The following is a 23,897-nucleotide window of genomic DNA, read 5'->3' as shown; positions in this document are numbered from 1 at the left end:
TACGAACTGAGATCTTCCAACTACATTTAAATACTAGCAATATTTTCTGCATCTGATGATACATTTGCCAAATACAATCAGAGGTGCATATTGATAGCAGCTATTGGAATGCCTTTCACGTCCCTGAACCAGGGCTGACTCTTGTCACTGGACAATGACACTTCCACATTGAAATTTCAACAATATTGAGGAAATCCATTTTCATTCCGAAAGTATAGATTACAAATTCCTGAGAGGGCTGAGCAAAAACGGGCTGCCAAAATTCACTTATGGGTGGCAAAATGGGGGTATTTCAAATATTAAATACAAATATTAAATTTTAAATGTGAAAAAAATCTAGGACATTTCTGAGAATGTCTGTTTCAAAATGTTGAATGGAACTCATTTGGTAGCTCATCTTGATGGATAGAGAAAGCAATGGCCTAAGATTAGGAAGACTGGGAGGAGTAGGATACAAGCTTGTTGCTTTCTTCAGCAATACAGTACTGGGAAAAATATTAATACTGGATCCAAAATTCATGGATGGTGAAACTGGGGAAGTTGTTTTGCTGAATATTTTGCTCTAATTCCAAGCTGTTGCTAGAAATCCCTTCTCCATGAAAGAGGGGCAGATTCAAATGTATCAAGTAGAGAAAGAAATACCCCCTTCAAAAATCTAAAATTTCTTTCATGTAGGATTTTGCTTGCCACAGGCCAAATCATGTGTTCCATTTAGCTCATTAGGGACATCGAAGTCAGAAGAAAATCCCCCAACAGATCATGGGGTTGGTCTATAGCTTGGTGGTAGAATATCTGCACCACTTTGAGGTTTTTCCTACAATCAAGCAGATATAAATTTTAGGAAATAAACTAAATAGATAATAAAAAATGCAAGAGGCCCCATGTTAAATCCCCTGCATCTACATGTAGGGTTGGGAAAGAACCCATTCTGAAACAGTTGAGAGCTGTTGGCAGTCAGTATAGACAGTAGTGAACCAGATGGACTCTGAAAAGGGGCAGCTTCCTATGTAAATGAAGCACTTGGGTTCCTTTATAGCTTTGTGCTTTTATAATAAACTATTAACAATTGCTCCCTGTTCTTCTACTTAGTTTTTTCAAATGCAAGTTAACTACACTTACTGGAGAGAGAGAGGGGAAAAAACACACCAGTGTTTCTTGCATTAATTAATGTGTTGCTGAGCTTGGAAAATCCCTACACAGTGCCCAGAATAGGCACTGACAAATCCCAAGACATCATGTCCATGTATTCGGAGAAGCAGAAGATGTGACTGAAAGCCATTCTCTCTACTCCAGGCTAGTGCAGAAGAGCATTAGTGTAATAGCTTTTGGCAACCCATAGAAAGCACTCTAAAAACTTTTGTTGGGTGCCTTGATCTCATGAAGGACTTTTGTTGTTGCTGCTGCTTTAAATCATGAACTCAATCATAAGAACTAGAGTTAAAAGGTAAAGGGACCCCTGACCATTAGGTCCAATTATGGACGACACTGAAGTTGCGGCGCTCATCTCGCTTTATTGGCCGAGGGAGCCAGCATACGGCTTCTGGGTCATGTGGCCAGCATGACTAAGCCACTTCTGGTGAACCAGAGCAGTGCACGGAAACGCCATTCACCTTCCCACTGGAGTGGTACCTATTTATCTACTTGCACTTTGAGGTGCTTTTGAACTGCTAGGTTGGCAGGAGCAGGGACCGAGCAACGGGAGCTCACCCTATTGCAGGGATTCGAACCGCTGACCTGATCGGCAAGCCCTAGGCTCTGTGGTTTAGACCACAGCGCCACCCGCGTCCCAAGAACTAGAGTTAAGGGGTGCCAAATAAGTTCTGTCTGTTTGCCATTAACTGATTGTACAATTAGCACCTCTATGGTAACAGCTTCAAGCACAGCAGCTCTAGGTTTTCTAGCTGAGGACCTCTGCGATGTGGGAGATTTTGCAGCATGCTTCCTTTCAACAGCTTCTCAGAAGGTCCAAGTCACATTGGAGAGAGAACTCTACATTGCAGCTCGTTCCCTCACTACTGTAGCGCTAGTTCTAGGGAATGGTAAGATGGGCACCTCCATGATGTAAATCAGGCTTCCTCAAACTTGGCCCTCCAGATGTTTTGAGATTACAATTCTCATCATCCCTGACCATTGGTTTTGCTAGCTAGGGATCAAGGGAGTTGTAGGCCAAAAACACCTGGAGAGCCGAGTTTGAGGAAGCCTGATGTAGAGCTTCATTTGTTATCACATTTGAGACACAGACTGGTGCACTCATGCCAGAGAGCTCCTGATCTTCCAACCCAAACAATCCCATTTCCACACAGATTTCTAAATTGCTAAAAATATAATGTCTTTAAAGTTATATTCCCCTTTACAAAAATTGTCATGGAAACCTCTGCAGCTATTTTTACTTGGATTTAATATTTTTGTAGATTGGGGCAGTTATCTTTCATGTAGATTGTACTGCTCTTTGCGTCAGTTTTAAGGAAAAGCTTATTGTTCCTCTTTAGATTTGGGAAATTAGATGTAGAGTGAGGCCTTGGAAAGCATAGGATGGCCATGGATATGTATGAATGCTGGGGTCACTTGCCACAATGAGTATGTAACATTAAGGTAAACTGCAACTTGTTAAATTATTGTTTATATTTACCATTTGTCCTAGCTGGGGCCTCAACCTAAGTCCCCCAAACCCAAGTCTATCAAATTAAGCTTTTACCACTCTGGCCCAGGTCTTTATTGTTTCTTTTCAGCTGTACAGTATAGTACTTGGTTCCAAATGGAGGAGGTGGGGGGGGGGATAATAGCTCTGCAATGGAGACATGTGCTTATACTAATTATACAACAAATAATTAAGTCTGAAAGCATTAACAGATTAATCAGTGTGATTAACCAATTAATGGCTTGATGTCAGATTAAAAGAGAGCTTTGACTAATTGGAGTCGGCCATTTTCTTCTCCCATTACTGCAGTAAGGACTTGTTTGGTTTTTCTGGGGAGTTGCTTCATCATTTCCTCCTGTCCAATAGGATTTGTTGCAAGTAAAACTGGTTAAAGTTGGTGTGCAGCATTGGTAAGGTAGGTGTGCCATTAAATGGAGTTGGGGGTATCTGGAAGTATTTTGTCAAAGGGATACTCTTTCAGGCTATATTCATGCACTAGTTCCGGTTCATGCATGTGACTTCTTCCTGATATTTCCCCTGAGATTCTCTTGCCTGGGGAATGAGCCTGAAGCCTCTTGTCTTCTCAATTTGTGCTCCTTCCCCCAATTACTTAACTAGCTACTCTTCTAAATAGGACTTGCAAGGGGAACATTTTTCTGCACACTTGCATCTTTCCATTCTCCGCCCAGGTAAGCACGAGGCATTATTGCACCTTGAAGACACATTTCAGCCAGGCAGAATCACTTGAGGAGGCTATGGAGCAGAGCTGGTGAGGGGTGTGGGCTGGTGAAGGGCCAGGCAGTGGGACCTGGAGGCCACACTCAGCTCCCAGGACTGGTTCCCCATGCCTGATACAGGGCTTAGATGGAAGGTTATATGGTTTTGTTTGCCCCAAGCATGAAGGGAAGGGGGCATGCCACAGTCTGGCTCCTTGGGAGACTACAGAAGCCTAATCAGCAGCTGCTCTTCTGTTCTTGTAATTGTGACTGTAGCCCTATTCAGCCATTCTTCTACATGTAATTCTTATTGCATGAGGGAGGAGAGTGGGCATGTGTTCTGTAACCTCACCCCTTCTGTCACATTGCTGCTTTCATTAGTTCAGCTGCCTGAACTTATATAGTGGGGAGTCTTCCCTACTTGTGTGGGCTATCTGGACAATTTAGACCCCTTGAAGACTGGCACACGCCTGCTCTTGCCCCATCTGCTCAGGTGATTAGAATCAGCTGAAAAAGGCCTCTTTCTAGCTACAATTCTTGTTATCATGGGGCAGGCTTTGCCCTGCCAGGCCTGCATTTCAATCTCCCTGCGGCAAAGCTAAAACTGCTGCACCTGTTTCTCATTGCACTGCTCTTTTTCTTTGGGCTTTTAGGCAACTCATGGGGGGTTGCTTTCTGTTAGCTTGTTCTTGTAATTTCCAGTTTTCCTGATCCGAATGGCATCCTTTCTTCCCCAAAGCTTCTTTCATCATAGGGACATGTTGTGTTTTCAGCATTATTGTTACAGAATCACTGTGCAACAGTGGGACTCAGTCTTTCTCTTGGAGGGGTTGTTACCCATGGACTTTCTCCCAGCTATTTAGGCTGTTGAATTGGTTGGCTGTTGTGACTCAGATGGTAGCCTTTCCTTCTCTGGCTATACACACACACACACACACATCACCCAACAAGAATCCCGAGAATGGTAGTTTACCCCTCAAGAGTTACAATTCCAAGCACCCTTAACATATTAAAGTTCCCATGATTCTTTCGGTGGGGTCTTTATATATATGGTATATATTCAGTCTCAGTGTGACTTCAGGTGTTTCTTCAGCAATAGGTTGTTCTGCTTCTGTCTGTTTTGTTTGGACTGCCTTGGTGGATCTGAACAGCTGCCTCAGGGGAACCTTTGGACCTCACAGCACATCTAGCCAGTGAGCCATGACATTAACTGTTCAGGAGGAGGTGCTATGGAAGCTTCTTGGTAACCGGCCAGTGTGTGCTGTGGATTATGTGTTCAATTTAGCATACGGGAAATTGCCAACTGAACCAAGATGATAGATCTAGAATGAGTGTTAGGGGGGAATTTAATAATGTTGGCAACTAAGTGGGCTGTTGTTTTTCAGCTGGAGGTGGTTTTCACGTGTTCATAGATGCACAATTTCAGCACAAACACTCACAACCCATATATGAATTGCCATTATCTCTGTTGTCCAAGTGGAACTAGGAGGAGGATCAACTTAAGTGCCATCAACCAAAAGAATGGCCCTTGTATGAATCCACCCCCCACCCCCAGCTTTAGCACTACAACCTTCTGGATAAGCTGCAGGGGAATGAAAACACTGGAAGATTTGGTATAATGCCAGGACTCTGGGATGTCAGATTAAATTAGGTTGCTATTGCTTGTGGGGTTTTGTGCCTGTGGTGACTAAACTCATCTATCATGTGTAGAAAATATACCTTATGAGTGAGGAAGCCCCATTCCACTGCTCCGATTTTTCAAAGCTTCCTTTCCAATGCTAAGCAGCACCATATTACAGTATCACAGGGGGTCTATTCATGCCGATGGCAAAAGGATGGATTTCCAGAATGAGGAATTTAAAGTTTCTCCCATGTTCCAGAAATACTTTTTCTGAGTTTTCCAGCTTCTTTTGAAAAATAATAACCTCTGGCTTATCATTAAGATAATTTTACTAAGGTATTAAGTTCCACTGAAGGCATGGAGAAAATGAATCCACTCAACTCTGCCTCCATCTACTAAATTTCTCGGTTGCACTGATTACCCAGAATGTCAATCCATTTGGGGCACAAGCAGAGAAATATTTTGGGTGTGTGTGGTCAGGAAAATATGTGTCCATATCTTTTGCTCCCATTGAATTTATTTCTGTTAAAAGGAACTATTAAGGTCCAGATCAAATATGGGTGTGTGTAAGGTAGAGGGAAGAGAAAACGCAGGTATCTAGATCAAAATATCCAAATAATGCTCTGATTTGTACATCATTTTAAAGTGCAGTTTGTAATTAAATTTTGGTTTAATGTGAACAAGTCGAGTGCTGCTCAAAAGACCATACTTCTTTCCTTCTCCACTTACTTCTTTAGTGCTACTGGGAAGAAACAAACCATGCTGTTACATGCAAACAAGAGCTATTGGTTTGTTTCTCTTATAATTAACCATGATGGTAAACTAGGGTTTATTCTTGGCTTAACTTGAAGAAATAAACTGCTGAGGAGTAAAGCTCCAATCCTATATATTGGGTGGTCAGATGAAATATAAACTGGGGGTTCAGAGTGATGTGCAAACCAGGCCTTTAGAGTTAGGGAGCTTAAGTCCTTTGAAACTGGGGGCCTGCTTGGGTGCTCTTAATGGGATATGAATGAGAACAAGTTTTGGGCCCTGAAGAAGCAGGGAAGTACCTGAACTAGGATGGTGCGTGTGGCAATTACTAGCCATAAATGTGAACCTGGAGGCCACATTTGTGTGCTCTTCTGTTGAATTTAATGCGATTGATGTGATGATGTTTTCATAGAATTTGTGTGCATGCCACACACCCCTACCTTATAGCTGCACAACACTATTGCTGAAAGGCTCCTGTGCTGCTCGTAGAAAAAATGGCCTGGGGTGGTAATGAAGAGAGTGCCATTGACTGCTCTTTGTTGATAAAACTGACTTCTTTATGCCCTTCTCAGTTTACTAATTCCTTCTGTAGGATTGTTTCTCCATCCTTAATGATGGCTGCCTTTGGTATGTGGCACTTTACCCCTACAGCTGGGCAAGCTGGTCTTAAAAAGCTTGTTCCAATAAAGATGCCAGAATTATTCCAGGGATCAGCTGTTTGATGGTACAAGTGCCAGCCCCCTCCCCCAGGAACAAATATATCTGCTCCCTGTTGAGCTCTCACTCTTTTGGCTTGGGGCCTGGAATGCAGAATCTGGTGCCAAAGCATGCCACTTGGTTCCAGCATTCACTTTTCTTGTTGTTTTAATTAATGACTCTGCACATTAGAACAGTTACCAAAGCTTTTTGTTGTTGTTAAGTATCTTTAAAATAATTTTATGAAAGCATAAAAAGAAAAATGAACAGAGAATTGGAAAAATGCAATGACAAGGGTGTGGTTTTACCCCTCTTTCTTTTTTATTTTCATTTTTCCCCCATTTTATTTTGCAATGTTACATTCAGTTACACATTTTAACATTCTTTACAATACATACTGTATATATATGTCTATGTATAAATCTATCTATTCTCCTTATTTGTATCTTTGTCACAAAGGTCTCACCCCTCTTTCTACCCTGGCACCCCTTAGCATTCACTAGGAAGACCAATTTAACTGAGAATCTAAATGCCCCAACTTTATCACTTGGATTAAACCCACAGTAGATTACCCCAGTGGATCATCAGCTGCCACTGCCTGCTGAATGGTGTGCTATAGGACTCCATTGCAGCTTGGCTAGCAGATCCAAGACAAGGATGTAGAGTGAGCTAGTACAGATTCTTCAGAATCTCCTGGGATCAAACTACACCAGCTTGTACTCAGACCAAACAGTAGTAAACTCATTGTACCCGGTGGATACATTTCTAAATAGGGCCACACAAGTTTGCACTGAATGTCGTGAAAAATTACATTTCTGGGATGAAAGTGTTTTGTCTCCTGACTGTGCTTTAATACCTATGAATATATACAGTACTTCTAGTGTAATGTTTGGGTTTATTCACATATTGAAACACTTGTAGCTAATGTGTAGCAACACAGTTCCTTGATCCTATCTATAGGGTGGATAAGTGAAAAAGAAGACCTCACCACTACAACTTAAGTAGCAGAGGGAATTTTAGCAGGTGTAGGTTGCATAACATTAAAGATGCAAGAGGTTTATGTCTTCTCACCTGGCCACCCTACCTGCCTGTCTTCCAATAATATTAATATTTGCATTGCCACCCTTCCCTTTGTTTCTAATACATTTGTATGGATAAGTGCTACAGGAAGATTTTGATCAAACACTACTTTAGATTTCGTCCTACATGCGATTGTGACATCATGCAGCTAGATCGAGCAGTATACTTTATTTCTTTAAAAGAAAGATACTTTTTAAACATTGTGTAGTGTGTACCTATGTTTTGTTTTCCTTAATAAATGTTAATTGAGTCATTTTTGCTTTGTTTTGTCTTGGCTATCTGAGGTCATTGCCCAACTCCAAAAACATATATAGACACTTGAAAACACACTACCCATCCATATAATATGGACAGAAAGTAATGGTGCTGAAGGAGGACCACCTGGGATAACAACAAACAAACAAACAAACAAAAACACACACACACGCATAAATAAATAAAACCAATGAGGGATGTATAGGCCTATACCAGTTGTCCTGAGAGTTTTGGGGTTCCTACCTGCTTGAATGTAAATAAAAGGTGGCCTCTATACTGAATTTGTTCTAGTGTAAAATATAGCTAGACTGTTCTCCTTTGTCTGGATTAAAAAGCTACCTGGAGGTGTTCTGAGAATGACAGGGACATTCTAAATAGTCTAGATCACACACAGCAGTCTCTGTAACTATGGTGTGAATATAATTTTGGAACCATCTCCAGACTTTGAAACTATTTGTACTGTCCTTCAAGCCACAGTCTCATTTCTGGGAAAATGGAAAATGTTCCCTTCCTGATCAAGAGGCTCATCATGTGTTGAAGCTATTACAACAGTGTTGATTTATTATTAGCAACAGAAAGCAAAGTAATGACTGTCACTTTCCTAAGGTATTCCTGAAATAGAGCCAAGCTGTGATTCATTTTCCCATTTTATCATTATAAGATTAAGCTCAGGTGCATCAACGAAACATTTCCATTTTAAAAAATAATATTTTTATAATATTTTTATTTAATTTTTCAAATTACATTACCATTTGAGAAAACAACTAAGAGCTTCCATTTCTAAGATTGCAAGCAGAGATAGGATAGTAAAAACTGAAAACTAATGTTTTAAGACTATACTTGTAAGCATAATTATTCATGAGTAAACCCACTTCTGAGTAAAATTCTGTAGGCTATTTGGGTATGAGTATGCTATCATAACACATTAAACTAATGTCATTACTAAGCAGCCAGGTGCTTAGTAATTCCTTAATAGGTGTGTAGAAGAGCAAAATTTGTGTTGAAACTTGCTGCTGAAATTCCCTCTTCTGCACAACTATAGTATAGCAGCCCTGTCCTCTTTCATCTTGCTTCCTAGTATTCTCACTGAATTTAGTAACCAGTGTAATGACAATGCAGTTCCATGCATGTTTACTTGGAACTACGGTAAGTTCCATTGTGTTTGTTAGGGCTTACTCCAAAGTAAGGAAGTTTACAAAGTGTTCTTAGAACTTATGCTTTTTTTAGGTGGATCACCAGGCTGATGGCTCTGGGATAACTCAATTGGAAGAGCATAAGCATCTTAATCTCAGGGTCAGGGTCATTTTGAATCAAGATGGTGGACTGAAACATGACTTCAGCATTATTCTAAACTAGAAATAATTTTACATTGAAAGACTCGTTGGGGAAAGTCTCTGGCATACAATTTCAAATGGTCTGTGGCTTGGTGAAATGTTTGGAGCAAAGCTAATGGCTTTGAGACGAAATAATATCTAGTGTGGGCGTAGAACACAGTTGCTGTCGTGAAAAACCTTTTTTTAGCATCTCCATGCTTTTGAGATGCTTGATCAAATTGTATCTCAAGTAATCCACCTGACCTTTTAGAATCATTTGCCTTCAAAGTACTTTGGAGAGTATAATCTGGGTGTATAACTGGAGCATCCAACGTATTCGGTATTTTGGCATACCATCATGGGCTAGTGATCTCCCAGCAACATTGGAAACATTTCCCTCTAGTGCTGGCATAATACCATGCTCTGTGACAACCCCTCTTGCACTTGATTGGTGGCCTAGCAAATTATAGGCTTGTGGTGTTGACATGGCTGATGAAGGAACAAATGTTGCATTGCGGGGAGGAAGCATGCTGTGTGGTCACTTCACTGATAATGTATAAATTGTTTTGCAGACCCATATAAGGATCAGTTAGTCTGATGGACCCCATTAGAAGGTTTTCATTGGCATACTAGGTGTTTTAAGGATAAGATATCAGCTGCATTGAAGGGACATTATGTCCTTTTTGGAAATGAATTATGTCATTAAGTTTTGATATCTGCCATGGCCATTTGTTTATTTACTTATTTACTTGGTTTATTTACAAATCCAAGATAAGCCATGATTGTTCAATCAAAAGGAAATAACATAGCTTTTCTAATTCTAAAAGAGCATTCAGGAGTGTGTAATCCATATGACCATGGAGAGCATCATACTGTGATTTCTCCTTACCTGAAGAAACTTTGAAGGGCATGAAGGCAGCTCAGAATAAGCTGGCTCCAGCTTTTGAAACTAGCAAATACTTAAGTGAGCAGGACATAGCCATGCTACAATATTTATAAAAAGAGCATACAAATTTAACATAGGTTGGTGTTGATTCATAACCAAAAGGGACATTATCTTGTCCCTTAAATTGCAAACACTTCATAATAGCCAACACTGTACTTATGATGGAGGCAGTAACTGTATGCAGAAGCTCCGATACAAGTCTTGGTAGGATAGGAGTGGAAGTAAATGGGCCACCAGAGCCAGTCTACAGGAGTACCAGTGTGGAATACCGTAAGTGTCCCTTGAAGCAAGCATGTGAAGCAATAAATATATCTGGAGAGGGACTAGCCTGAGCGGCAGGCAAACAGATGGATGGACAAACAAATAGGGAGTCTGATTGGTCAAGAGCAGGGGTCAGCAAACCTTTTCAGCAGGGGGCCAGTCCCTCAGACCTTGTGGGGGGCACGGACTATATTTTGGGGAAAAAATATTAACGAATTCCCATGCCCCACAAATAAGAGATGCATTTTAAATAAAAACACACATTCTGCTCATATAAAAACACCAGACAGGCCCCACCCCACAAATAACCCAGAGATGCATTTTAAATAAAAGGACACATTCTACTCATGTAAAAACACACTGATTCCCAGACCATCTGCGGGCTGGATTGAGAAGTCGATTGGGCCAGATCCGGCCCCCCAGGCCTTAGTTTGCGTACCCATGGTCAAGAAAATAGACATTAAGCAGGAAAAAGAAGAGGCAGGCTGACTGGTAGAGATCCCGAGAGCAAAGCTTGACTCTTGCTAGTTTGCTCACCATTCTGTGTGTTTTATTTAATTCATACAATTAAAAAATGGAATGTGTCTTGCTACCAACTCATGAACTATAATGCTTTCAGCTATTATAACATTTTAATGAAAACAACACAACAGGGTTCAGCCAAAGGCAAGGATGGATAAGATGTCCTTGCAGCATAGAAGTAATTTTGGTTCATCATTAGCATATTTCTAAATGAGTTTTAGAAAAATTATTTTTCAATGTGGATCCTCAAAGCATAGTCATTCTTTTTTTATTACAGGTCAACTCATTCCACTGACTGATGCAGCTGCTTAGAAATGCACATAGCTAGCAAGCAACATTTGTTGCAAAGTTATTAGGCAACAGTAGTTACAGAAGCAGGTTTTTCTGCACTTGTTCATTATTCCTTGTGACTCCTTACTGTGCCAAATGTTTTACAGATCTTATCTCATTCATCTTCACAACAGCCTGGGTGGTAAGACAGTGTTTTTATTTCACAGTTAGAATTTGTATGACACTGAGCTATGTTGTGCAAAACTACAGAAGGACGCCAACAAGGGAGTTTCTGCCTGATTGAGCCAATCTTTACATTATGTACTGATTCTGAAACCTTGCTAAGAGAGGATGTCTGCACCAGATCACGTTCATATGATTTGCTTTCATATCTTTCCTGTCTTGTCCTCTGTTATCCATAAATAAATAAGATGATCATTCCTGGGATAGTTCAGTTGGTAGAGCATGAGACTCTTAAATTTAGAGTTGTGGGTTTGAGCTGCATGTTGGGCAGAAGATTCTTGCATTGCAGGGGGCTGGACCAGATGACTCTTCCAACTCTACAATTCTATGATTAATTCTATGAATTAATACTGTATATATTCACATATGGAACATTTTTAAATAATGAATACCAGATTTTCCTGGTTTGGATATGTAGTATGTTTGACCCTGACCAACTCTGCACAGCTCTGCAGGAGCGTAGCTAGCTGCTTCAGCACCCGGATTGGTGGGGTCGGGGCGATCTGCCCATGGGGGCACTGCGGCGATCTGCCCATGGAGTCCACTGGGCGGAAGCAAGCCCCATGCTGCAATTTTGGGCAGCGTGGGGGCCTGAGCCACCGCGTCACTCCCAAGAGAGATGCATGACTTGGGCGCGCTGCAGGTGCTATTTTGTCACCCCCTCAGGGATGACACCTGGGGTGGACCGCCCCCACCGCCCCCCCTTCCTCTGCCCCTGCAGCTCTGGATGCTATGCTGTTCTTATTGAAGCAGTGCTTTTTTTTGTTTTAAAATATGAGGCACTGCCACTCTGTACTAGTGAGTCCTCTCCCTCTCCCTCTCCCTCCCAACCTTCCTGCATGGAGGCATCTGGGGATCTGTTCCTTTTAAAAATATATGCAATAGCAGTTTTTATAATCACATTCTGCCACTTTTTTCAAAATACACCATCTAAACAAAAGTCCTTCGAGGAAGTGAGTATGCATTAGAAATATGAAACAATTAGTACTGGGTCAATGATGGGCAAACGTAAATGAAACAAGATAGAGCTTGGACTTTCATATTTCACTGTGGAAATAAGCATATATATATTACTGCTTGGTCACATTTCATTATGGCAGATTATCCATAAATAAATTAGATTATCATGATTTTTTTTTTTAAAAAAACAAACCTCTTACCTTGGAAATATTTATTAGGGACATTTCTCATGATTCATTTATTATGGGGCTTATCTGAAAAATAAAACCTGTCCCATTTGTTTGCATAAGATGTGCTTGCATTTCTTATATATTGCTTTTCTCCTCCTGTGCTGGTTCTACAGCACCTATATGCATAGTTCCATTAGAACAGGCATAGGCAAACTCGGCCCTCCAGATGTTTTTGGCCTACAACTCCCATGATCCCTAGCTAACAGGAGCAGTGGTCAGGGATGATGGGAATTGTAGTCCCAAAACATCTGGAGGGCCGGGTTGGCCTATGCCTGCATTAGAATGAAAGTAGTTCTATTTGTCTTTACTTTTATCCTACTATGTGCCTTGTACTAACTTTAAGTGTTCTGTCCCCCTACTCTAAAAATGGGGGCAGGGCCATCTTAAGCTTATCTAGCGCCATGGTGCAGGGATCCCTCTGGCGTCCCCCACCCCCACGGGGTCCCCCCACCCTCCCACATGCACGCCCACCACCTCGATCCCAGTATGGGACAGCTGCATATTCCTGTCTTAATAGGCACCCCACCCTCAGAAATTCTGTCGTGGGAACGGGAGTGCATTGGGCAGAGCCAGCTGAGAATAAAGACCATGGGATTTCCACTGGGCATCTAGGGGGTCACTCATGCAGAGGGGGCAGCTTGGATTAAGACTTTCACTCGGATCAGTCCATAGCCACCCCCAAAACGCTGGACCACCCTGGAGCAATGCAGCATGGCCGTGATCCAGACGAGGAATGGGGACATGGGATCCAAACGTGATGGAGAGATTGCAGGCACTGGCACTCGTCTCCTTAGACCAGCCAAGATTTCGTTTTTGATAAGCAATTTGAAGCTTCCAGCTATCTGTTCACGTTGTCTCCCCCCTACACTGCCCTTATCCCTAAGACAGGTTGCTTTGTATTTTGGGTTCTTTGTCCGGGTGTGTGTGTGTGCCATGGAGGTGGGACAATACATCAAGAGAGATCTTCTGCTTCTTTTGAGTTTCGAGGCTGCCAGAGTACAACCCGCACATGCTCTGACTCACGCAGGGGCCTCTTCCTCTTCCTCCCCGCTGCCCCACACCCCTCGACAAGGCAGTCGCTGCTTGCATCGTGTACAATGGGGACATGGGATCTGGACGAGAGAGCTGGGCGGGCAGGCAGAGCCACCACCCCGGAAGCCTCCCCTGGCAGCTCCTGTGAGCCCCTCCCGGGCCGGGAAACTGCACCAGCTGTGCCCGCTATAATTAGAGCGAGCGGCGCAGGCGTGGCGGCGTAGTGGCCTCTGGGCGCTGCGGAGGCAGAGGTTGACAGCACTGCTGCCGCCGGCAAAGAAGGTGGCGGCAGCGGCCTCAGGACTCCCTGAGCCGGGAGCACTTCCCCGCCCCACAGCATGGCCAGCAGGAGGAGCAGCCCCGGCCACAGCTGCCACATCGTGGCCTGTCCAACCGTGGGCCCGCTGGGCGTGGCCTAAGCGCCGCCGTGGGGCCTGTCAGGAGAGCAGGAAGCAGGAACAGAAGTCCTCATCTTTCCCCTCACATGGCGTGGCCATGGAAGTCTCCTGGCCAAGACTCCCGCCCTCGCTCCTCAGGCGGCCTGGTCCCATGTGACCAAAAGGCCACCAGACATATGGTTGACGGGGCACTGGCAGGCATGCAGGAAGGCTCTGGGGTGCCCCCGAGAGGCTAGCACCCTGGCATAACGCGCTAGTAAGCCCAGTGGGAAGGAAGGCTCTGAATGGGGGTCAAGTCTATCCCTGTTTGCAACTGCTTCCTTGCACTCCCCTTCCATCTCATGTTGACTTGTCACCACCCTCTTTGGATCTAGTTAGCCACATCACTGTCGTGGACTCAAGTGGTTGGGGTCTACAGTGTGTCTGAAGTGGTGTTTGCTTGAATCACAGCCATGCCACAGCTTGCTTCATCAAAGACTTAAGCCTGTTCCATGTATGGCCATCTACAGATAGCCTGCAAGAGTTCATGAATGAAACATAGTCTTGAGTTCTGATGTGCATTAATTTTCAATCAAGATATTGCAGTCACACTTGTATACCTGAAATAAAACTCCTTAGATGTTCCTCGGATAAAAACACCTCCCTTTGCAAAACCAAGAACTTACTGTTTAATCAAGAAGATACTAATAGAAGTGAAATACGGACGAGTTAGCTTATGAAAGGACTTTAAGCAGTGTTGGATTTCATGGCAGAAAACCTTGTGTCACACAATGCATGCACCCAAGTGTTTTATCTCAGTGTTATCTGCTTGTGACCCCTTTCTTGGTGCCTAGTTAAAGAAAAGCAGTTGGCATCGGCTGGCTCGCCAGCTGTGCATAACTATGGAAAAGCAGCAAAGAAGATTACAAATGGCCTTGTGGTCAGTATTGGAAGCTTAAAAAAATTATACAACCCACCCACCATTCTTGGCTCTCTTATTCTTGTTAACAGAAGGTGTGTTTTTTTTAATCATGGGGGACTGATTTATTTGTCTTAAGTTTCTGGTACTGTTATACTTTTCTGGAACCCTGACTTCAGAGAGAAAAATCCCAGCAGGATCAGTACATTTCATTATTATTCTTTTAAACAGCCTGAGGAACATGCAGCAGCAGCAGTAATTAATATAATATAATATAATATAATATAATATAATATAATATAATATAATATATTTTTTTATACCCTGCCAATCTGGCTGGGTTTCCCCAGCCACTTTGGGCAGCTCCCAACAGAATAATAATCTGACAAAACATCAAACATTAAAAACTTCCCTAAACAGGTCTGCCTTCAGATGTTATAATGGAATCAGAGAATTGTAGAGTTGGAAGTGACCCTGCAATTCAGGAATCTCAACTAAAGCATCCATGACAGATGGCCATCGAACCTCTGCTTAAGGAAAGTCCACCACCTTCCAAGGGAATCTGTTCCACTGTTGAACAGCTCTTGCCGTCAAAAAGTTATTTCTGATGTTTAATTGGAATCTTCTTTGTATAAAAATACGTGGAGGGTGGTCTGTGTGAATATGAAGGGCCTTGGCTGCTCATTTTCCTTTACAGCTTACCACTGATTGGTTTGGTTGCACTTTTCTGAACCCTTTCCAGCTCTACAATACCCTTTTTCAGGTGCAATGACTGGCCTCGGAACAGTCACTGCCTGTCAGCTTGACCTGCTTCACAGGATTGCTGTGAACATAAGGAGGAAAGCACAAATATAGGCCACCCTTGTAGTTGTAAGAGGAGGTTGCTTTAGGCAACTGGTAGGACAGGTATTGCCAGTTACCTGGAAGAAATAGAGGAGCTGAGGGAAAAGAGCATTCAACTCTCTGGGTGGACCATACTGGAGGCTAGTATACTGGTAGTAAAAGTTGTAGCATTGCCTGACTAAGCCACAATACTTGCCTGAAACAAACCCTGGTGACAATGGACACCTCCCAAAAGTTACCCAGTCTTGCTTTGTTTTTAAGCCCTGCTCTTAATTCCCAGGGCTTCAGTTCATTATTTTGGGGATGGGCAATAAACCTTTAGGCCAAGGTGACAGAGGTCAGCTCATTGTCAACTGTGTATCCTCTCTCTTGCTTTGATTTACACACCACTTTAAAAGCTGAAAGCTACTGAGTGTTTCAAGAGCACCACTTGACCCATTTTCCCTATTTGATTTTAGTGAAAGAGCCCCAGACAAAGTCCCCTATGCCCCCTATGCCACAAGCTAAGCTTGTTTGAAGTGGTACCAGCATGCTCTACCTCAGAGGAACCTTTGGTCCTTCATATGTTATATGACTATAATTTCCATCAGCACCAGCCAGCACAGCCAATGGTCAAGGATGATGGCAGCTGTAATCCATTAACACCTATAGGGCCACATTCCTCACCCCTTCTCTTTCACATCAAGCTACTACAAAAGCATGTAAACAGGTGTTCACATAGAACCCTTCAACTTCTTCTCCATGTCCCTTTGGTCTATCATAAACTAGTTGCTCTGCTATGTATTCAGATTTTTACCCTTCTGCTACAGTACAAAAGTTTGAAGATGGAGTCAGGCCACCCAATGATAACCAACTCACGGTGTCAAGCTCATTGCAGAGAAAGGTTCCCCACTCACTACAACCCCAGTTATTGACTACATTATGTTGAAAAGCTGTTTAATGGAAAGCTTAAAAAAGAAATGAGATGCTGAGTTAGGAGATGCTGAGCCCTATAGTGTGTGTGTCAACTGGAGTTGTCCCTCTGTGAGTTCAAGCTTAGGTTTGATATGTGCAGTGGTTAAGTGAATAAAAAATAATATGTGCCTTTCTTCCTGTGAAAGTTAATAGGAATGGTTGAAATGAAGTCATCAATGAGTGGGGACTGGTGATGTTCATGGTGTGTTCAGGTACATACCCAACACACACAGAAAGCTGGAGGGCACAGTGGACCTAATGAGTCCTGTAGGCAACAGACTTTGCTCCAGGAGTTAATATCCAGCTCAAACGTTTGAAATTTCCCCTTACCTAAGTCAGGAAACCTCTTGATCAATATCAACAATTTTATGCTATTTCCTTGGGCTGGTGAATGGAGGTTTGTCAGTTGTCATTCTCCTAATGCAATTTGCCCATCCTTCCTTTAGCTATTAGCGTTCTGTGTGCAAATAGCAAAATGTTAACTCATCAAAATGTTAATTCATTCCAAAGGTGTTCTCTGCATCAGTGATCAGGATGACTAAGATTTGTAAAGGGCATTGAATCTTTGCTGTGCTTTTAACGTTACTTGGGAGCAGCAGCGGCACACCCTGCCTGACATGGCCACACCTCCCCAGAGCTGAGCTGCTCGCCAAGGGAAAGGGAAAGAGCCAGAGGGAGAGCAGCCACTCCAAAGGACTAGCTGTTCCGTTCTGTTCTTGAGGAAACTAGCTTTTCTGGGCTGCGGAGACATTTCATCTGGAGAATACAAATGGAGTTACAAATACATCAGAGCTCTGAAAATGGTCAAGGTCCGTCCCGATTGAGCCTGCCCTGCTATGTAAATTGTCTCACAATACGGTATAGTTTGAACAGCGTACAGGATGTTGTTCTTGATTTATCCAAACAGGAAACAAATTAGGAAAGTTTTGTTAGACTAAACTAGGCGTGTGTCTCATATGGGCTGTTACATTCTTAACAGGAGTACTCGGTTTCTCTGTACAAGTACATACTGTTCTTATTTTGAAATGTAGATCTGGTTTGCATTACGGACTTAACAGAAAGGAAAGCACTTTTTATAGGTATAGCAACTGTTAAGTAACCCCCCTTGTCCTCTGCAATAGACATGACTGATCTGCAAGTCTTGGGATGATTGATCAAGTAGCTTGAACATTATTAGGTTTGAACTGACTGCTGCTGTTGAAAGGACAGGCAAGTTTTCAACATATGCAGTAGTTAAAATTGGATTATATTTAGAGCTCACTTTTATAAGTGGAGCAAGGTTTACTGATTGTCTTTGAAAATGGTCTGAAATACAGTAATCCCCTCATCAAATCTTATAGCAAAGGAAAACATTCTTTACCCTTGGTGTTAACCAGCAGTGAGTTGCAGCCTGCATTTTGACCTGCAAACTGTTTTTCTTTATTCATCCAATTATTCTGCAAATTAAGCCATGTTAGAAACTCTAGTTCTGAGGCATGCTTTTTAAAGATATTGTAAGAGTTTCTCTTTAGGAGAAGTATGGATAGATCAGAGATGGAATGGCTATGGCAAGGGTTCACCACATGAATAGATTGCGAATAATTTCTTTATACCATCACCATCCCATGTTCAGATTTGTAAGATTGTATGATGGTAGCTGGGCAGGTTTCAAGTTGATGAACAGGTGTGCCTTACGTGATCACATTTCCCTTTTGGCTCAGATATTGTAAGCTTTATTTGTTCAGGCATAGTGCAGAATGTGTGCATGTCTCTGCTTATTAGAGAAGTACCACATTCCCATTACAAGTGCCAGAGTTTGTAAAGTGTATTTGCTGATTTGTTGTACAGTCTAGGTATCTTTCCCAAGGTCTGAACAGCACACATAATATCATTTGAATGAAAAGGTCATTCTTCAAACAGAACTAGCCAAACCAGTGTGGTGGTTGATCGCTTGGGAAGAATTCACTGTAGTGCTAAGGAGATTGTTGCATCAGCACAAGCATTTCAGCTTGCCAGATGGAAGAATCTCCCCTCCCCCCCCTGGGTGCTGTTCTGGGGGCTTCCAGAGCCATTTTGGGAGTGGGGCAAACAGGGAGAGGAGGGGAGGTACAAAGCACCACTACTCTAGTGGAAGGCCTCGCTTGCAGAGCTTATAGCCAGGGCTGCTGCAATAAACAGCTGTGCAAGCCTTTGGGATGCAGAGATGGGAGAAGGCATCAGAGGAGGGAAGGAAGGGTAGAGAATAGGGACAGAGGTCAGTATTGTCCGCAGCACCCCTGTCCATCATTCAAGGCACCCCAGGGTGCCACAACACACTAGATGAAAACCACTGATCTAGAGCCAAATTTGTTATGCTGTACTCTTCTCAATCCTATTTTCCTCTTGGAATGCTTTCTAATCTACCGGTAGATGTATGAGTTGCAGAGCAATCCTATGTCTGCTCAGAAATAAATCTAATACAGCTCAATGACACTTAGTTCTAGGTAGCAGGGCACAGTGTTCTATTCTCAGTGTGGCAGAGCAGGCAGGTTGTTACAGTGAAGTTCCAAAATGCCTGATAACCATAGTTATGGAATCCAGAATCTGGTTGCTTTTAGCATTCAAGGGTTTTCTTTTGCATTGCAGCTAGAGTTTGCTGAAAATATGGGTGCAAAAGTCAAGTGTCAGGTCAGGTCTGTCAGTTGCTTAGTTTTTTATAACTATGATATTGATTTATCATTTCAGGGAACTGTACTACAAAAGTGTTGTGTTCCTATGAGATTATCTTAGGAGGAATCTAGAATCATTTTATGTTTTCAGAGGAATTACTATGTATTGATATTTCTGACTTGAAAGCTTATTACATCCTTTGCCAGCCTGGTGCTTTCCAGCTGTTTTGGACTACAGTTGTCAGTGGCCAGGGATGATGGGAACTGTAGTCTAAAACAGCTGGGGGGCACCAGGTTGGTGAAGGTTGGTTTAATGGGAAAACTCAACTTGGCCTGGCTATATTGGCCATCTAGACCAATTCATCATGTAGCAACAAAATTCCTTGGACGTAATCAGTTTCCTACAACTTCTTCTTGAAATATTACTAGGGAAGGATGAACTATAGATTGGTGATTGAACACATGCATTGTATGCAGAAGACTCCAGGTTCAATCCCTGGTCACTTTAGTAAAAGGATCAGGTAGTGGGTTTTGGGGAAAGACCTCTGCTTCAGACCATGGAAGCCTACATTGTCAGAAAAGGCAATGGTGGGTTAGACAGGCAGCTGGATTTGTATAAGACAGCTTTGTATATTTCCTGAGGAGATCCCACGACTCCCTTGGATAAACTGCTTTTCTTTCAGCTGAAACCTGCTTTGCTCCAACTTGTCCTCTTGAAATATGAAGCTCTGAGAAACAGTTGTTTCTTCCCACAAAAAAAGGAAAGTTTCATAATGTGATATATTTATTAAGATGACACACTGGATAGTGATGGATTTAAGTTTTCAAGTTTAGGTCTTTAAAAAATAATTCTTATTGCACTGGGAGGACATACAACCAGTGGGACGTAATTAAAGTGTAGGCAAAAATAACTATTCCACATTTTTCACTTGGCAACACGTAGGTACAGTGCTGTCAGCTCGATTGTTTACTGAAAATATTGGTACTTTCAAATAAATGAATGAATGAATGTGGAGCTGCAGTATAAATGGTTCTGGTGTAAATGGTCTCTTGTCTTTTTTAACAGTTTGAAGTCGTGGCATTTTCCAGTAGTTTAACAAGGTAATTGTTTTGCAGATGAAGTAATATAGGGTGTGCTTTTGTCTAAAGGATGCAAAGACATGTGTTCTGAAGCCGCTCTGCTAAAATATACCAGCTAACCACCAGCTCCTGAATCAGCTTCTGGGCACCAATAGCAAGCAGGTGATTTAACACTCTGCCTAGCAGCCAGGAATTGGATTGACCATACGCTAAATTAAAAAGAGAGCCTGCCATATAATATGAATTATTGTGCAATAGATTTACATCTGCATATGCAGGGAAAGTAGTACGATTCCTTCTCTGTGCAGCATCTCTAATGACCGAAAAAGGGCATGTATATAATGCAATTATTTTCTTCTTTCAGTTCACTGAGTTGGGGATTGAGAAACAGATGTATTCCCTTTCATGTATTGTTTTTCTTCAGTAACAAGACAGTTTGACAATTTCATTTCCAGACACTTGAGGCAGTGAAAGCATATGCAAAACCTTTCTTTTTGAGTGTGAAGTGCCACCCCTTGTTTTTGCTTTTGATGATTTCAGTGGAGGAAAAACAACAACCCTCAAATTATTTTGTGTGTCAGTTGGATGACTTAAGGGAGAGGTAGGGGGAATAATGCAAGTATTTGGCAGCAGTACAAAAAGGACAGCAAAAAGCAGTAAAGATTGGCTTGCAGCTTGTTTGTAGTTAAAGAGAAATAAGTGGATGTTGCCAAGCTAGTTCCAGAACAAAAATATACCCAGCATCTGCTAATAGCATTAGAATTTTAATTGATAATTCCTGGGTTAGTCTATGCTTATGCTTGGCTTTTTTCTCTGAAAATATCAGTGCAACTACAAGAAGCTCCCCAATTAGCTTTTCTTCTTGCATTTTTGGAATATAACTTAAAAGCAACTCATTGGCTTTCGTGTTAATTGTGGACTTGTGTCATTCTTGAACAAATATCATACTGAATTTGAAGAACTTGAAATTCCACAGCCTGAACAGGTGTGTCCCCCAGAATTATAATGGTGAATTAAAGGGTTTATGGATGCATATCTGTCTCCTGTGTATGATCACATAGGTCTCATTCAGATAAAACTAGGGCTTCATACTGCAGGAATGGGCCATGGGCTCATGTACTTCCCCTCCTCCAGTGCAATTACAAAGATGGAATTTGGAAACTTTTGGTATTGTTTTATATTAAGCACAGCTGCTTGTGTTGTCTGAATCCAGAATCCTGAACTGTGGTTATTGTTAACTGTGGTTTGTTGGATTTTTTAAAAAAATGGTTTGTTTCAATTAACCATAGTTAAAGAGTAGGATGGTCAAGAATAAAAGAGGCACAACAGTAAGGGAAGAAAGTACAGTAGTCATTGCAGCAGCATACCCAAGGTATTGGTCACTATCACAGCATGGAATATGATAGTATAGCCTTCAGGAACACTAGCAGGAACCTTTTTTCTGGGTCCATTGTATCATTGCTAGGGAATAGAGTTGGATTTTACACTGTGATATACAGCAGTGTGTAGGACTGGGCTGCCCGTATTATACCGGGTCACACTATTGCTTCATCTAGTCCACTATTTTATATTCTGACTGCAAATTTCAGACTTCTACGTCATCTGCTTCCTCTGATGCCAGGGATTGGACCTGGGACTTTCTGCATGCAAAGCATGTACTCTCCCACTAAGAAACAGTCCTGCCCGCTCCAGAAGATTATACTTTAGTCTTTCTCTTCACACAAAGCAGCATTCTGTTCATATTGATGACACCAGCAGAATCAAAGTGGTGCATCCAGCTTCCTGTTATCCTTGGGTACAACTTCCATGCAAATTAAGCTCTGATAACAAAGGATTAACTTTTCTCGTACTTTGTAAAATCAAATGCACTACATAACTGACTCCTGGTGGCAGGCTGTCACCTTCTTTATGGCTCTATAGACTGAAAATTACTTGGTACACTAAAACCCAGCACCCTCACAAATAATGACTTCTTCCCTACTAAAGTATTATTTGAAAATATCAGGATGTTCTTCCCTGGCAGGCAAGAGATAGAGAGAGAGACTAAAATATAACAGGTAATTAGGGTACTGCCAGATGGCAAAAGAGATTTTTTTAGGGGGAGGGGGCACAATATCATTCACTATGATCATCTCTCAACAGGTAAATGTCCATGGGCAGGTTGTCGTCTGCTTTTAAAAATCATTCTCAGAATTGTGCATTCCCATCCTGTAATTACATGGTGTTGTGGTCTGGACAGGTGTGCTTAATTATTGGAATACATAGATTGCGGGAGATGGATGTGTGTTTTAACTTCAGGATTTCTGTGTAGGTGTACCTCTATTTTGAACTGAAAGAAGATCAATCTAGACTGAATTATGAACATAGTTCTCTGTGTTCCTCATACAAGTTTCCACATTTCGTGAGTGGTTCAGCTTTTACTAAAAATATTCATAGTTCTCATGGTTCTGGAGATTGTATTTGAAGGAATCCAGCTAGTCTCATCAGATATTCCTGTGGCCTGATGGAGAGAAACGCAGGATGACCTGAAGTTGCAAAAGTAGTTGCCAAATACCATTGTTAAAAAAATTAGTGAGAATGTATGAGCACCCTAAATGCTCCTGACAGCTTTAACAAGGCTGAAGGTTTAGTGAAACGTAAAAGGCAAACTATTTCATTTAAAGAACTTTTGCTTCAATTACCAAATCTCACTTGCAATGTTGCTAAAAGCTGGCCCTGAATAATATTTATCCGTGATTACAGAATCAAGATCCATGGGGACAGAGTGGAAGGTTGCCCAGGCTAATAGTCAAATGGGTTTTTACTGAATCCAGATCTTGGCACAGCAAAATGTTGTACAATGTAATTCTTGACCATTCAGTTTGTGATTATGAATGTCAGAGGACTCATCCACAAGTTGTAGGAAGCCTGCTTCTACCTAGAATACTTTAGCATAGTTTATCCTACTTCTTTTGTAGCCTGTTGGGCTGACATCCCAAGTGAGCTTTTTTCTGCTTAAGGTAATTGTAACAGGTGGCAACTTTACCTATCCAATCAAGCAGCACAGCCTTTTCTTCCTGACTTGCTTTATATCTGTGCTTTGAACCATGACTCCTTGCAGTAGAGTCGAGTCGGGATTTACTTGGACATTTCTTTCCTGTGACCTAAAAATGTAACTAGAAGAGTGCCTTACTGAAAAGACACTGCATTTTCATTTTGCTGGTAGGTTTGCTACATTGCCTTTGTAGGATTAGGATTTTTAGAGATTTGAACTCAAGCCAAGTCTAGTGATTTGACACGCTAGTTTTTGGAGTGGTATATCTAGCCTGTGTTGGCACTACAGGAATTGTGGAGTGGGGGATGTTCTATAAAGTACTAGTGGATTCCAGGCCAGCAAGTTTCATTTCACATGAAAAATGTTAATCTGCCCAGCCTCGTTTCCATTTGTAAAAATCACCTAGAACTACCCGTGGTCCTCTGCCAGCTCGGAGAAAGTTGATTTTCTCCAGAGAATAGACTGTCTCTCTCTCTTTGCCCTGCCCTCCAATAACACTGCCTATGTTTTGAATCTGAGGAGAAATT

The 23,897-nt window shown here is 42.0% G+C and overlaps 1 protein-coding gene across 2 annotated transcripts in view; it reads left to right on the top strand.

Annotated features, from left to right (window-relative positions):
• The window catches only part of ABLIM1 (actin binding LIM protein 1), a 198,521-nt gene that overhangs the window by 23,768 nt on the left and 150,856 nt on the right, over positions 1-23,897 (top strand). The window contains exon 1 of one of the 2 annotated variants that reach the window (XM_060274768.1): positions 15,986-17,438. The exons of the other annotated variant lie outside the window; for it this stretch is intronic. Within the exon in view, the coding sequence (XP_060130751.1) occupies positions 17,399-17,438 (40 nt within the window). The 5' untranslated portion in view covers positions 15,986-17,398. Of the gene's footprint in view, positions 1-15,985; positions 17,439-23,897 lie in introns of those variants that run through there. 2 annotated transcript variants of the gene reach the window in all.

This window comes from Zootoca vivipara, chromosome 5 (genome assembly GCF_963506605.1).
Source record: "Zootoca vivipara chromosome 5, rZooViv1.1, whole genome shotgun sequence".
NCBI lineage: Eukaryota > Metazoa > Chordata > Lepidosauria > Squamata > Lacertidae > Zootoca > Zootoca vivipara.
This window is presented reverse-complemented; position numbering and strand designations above follow the sequence as displayed.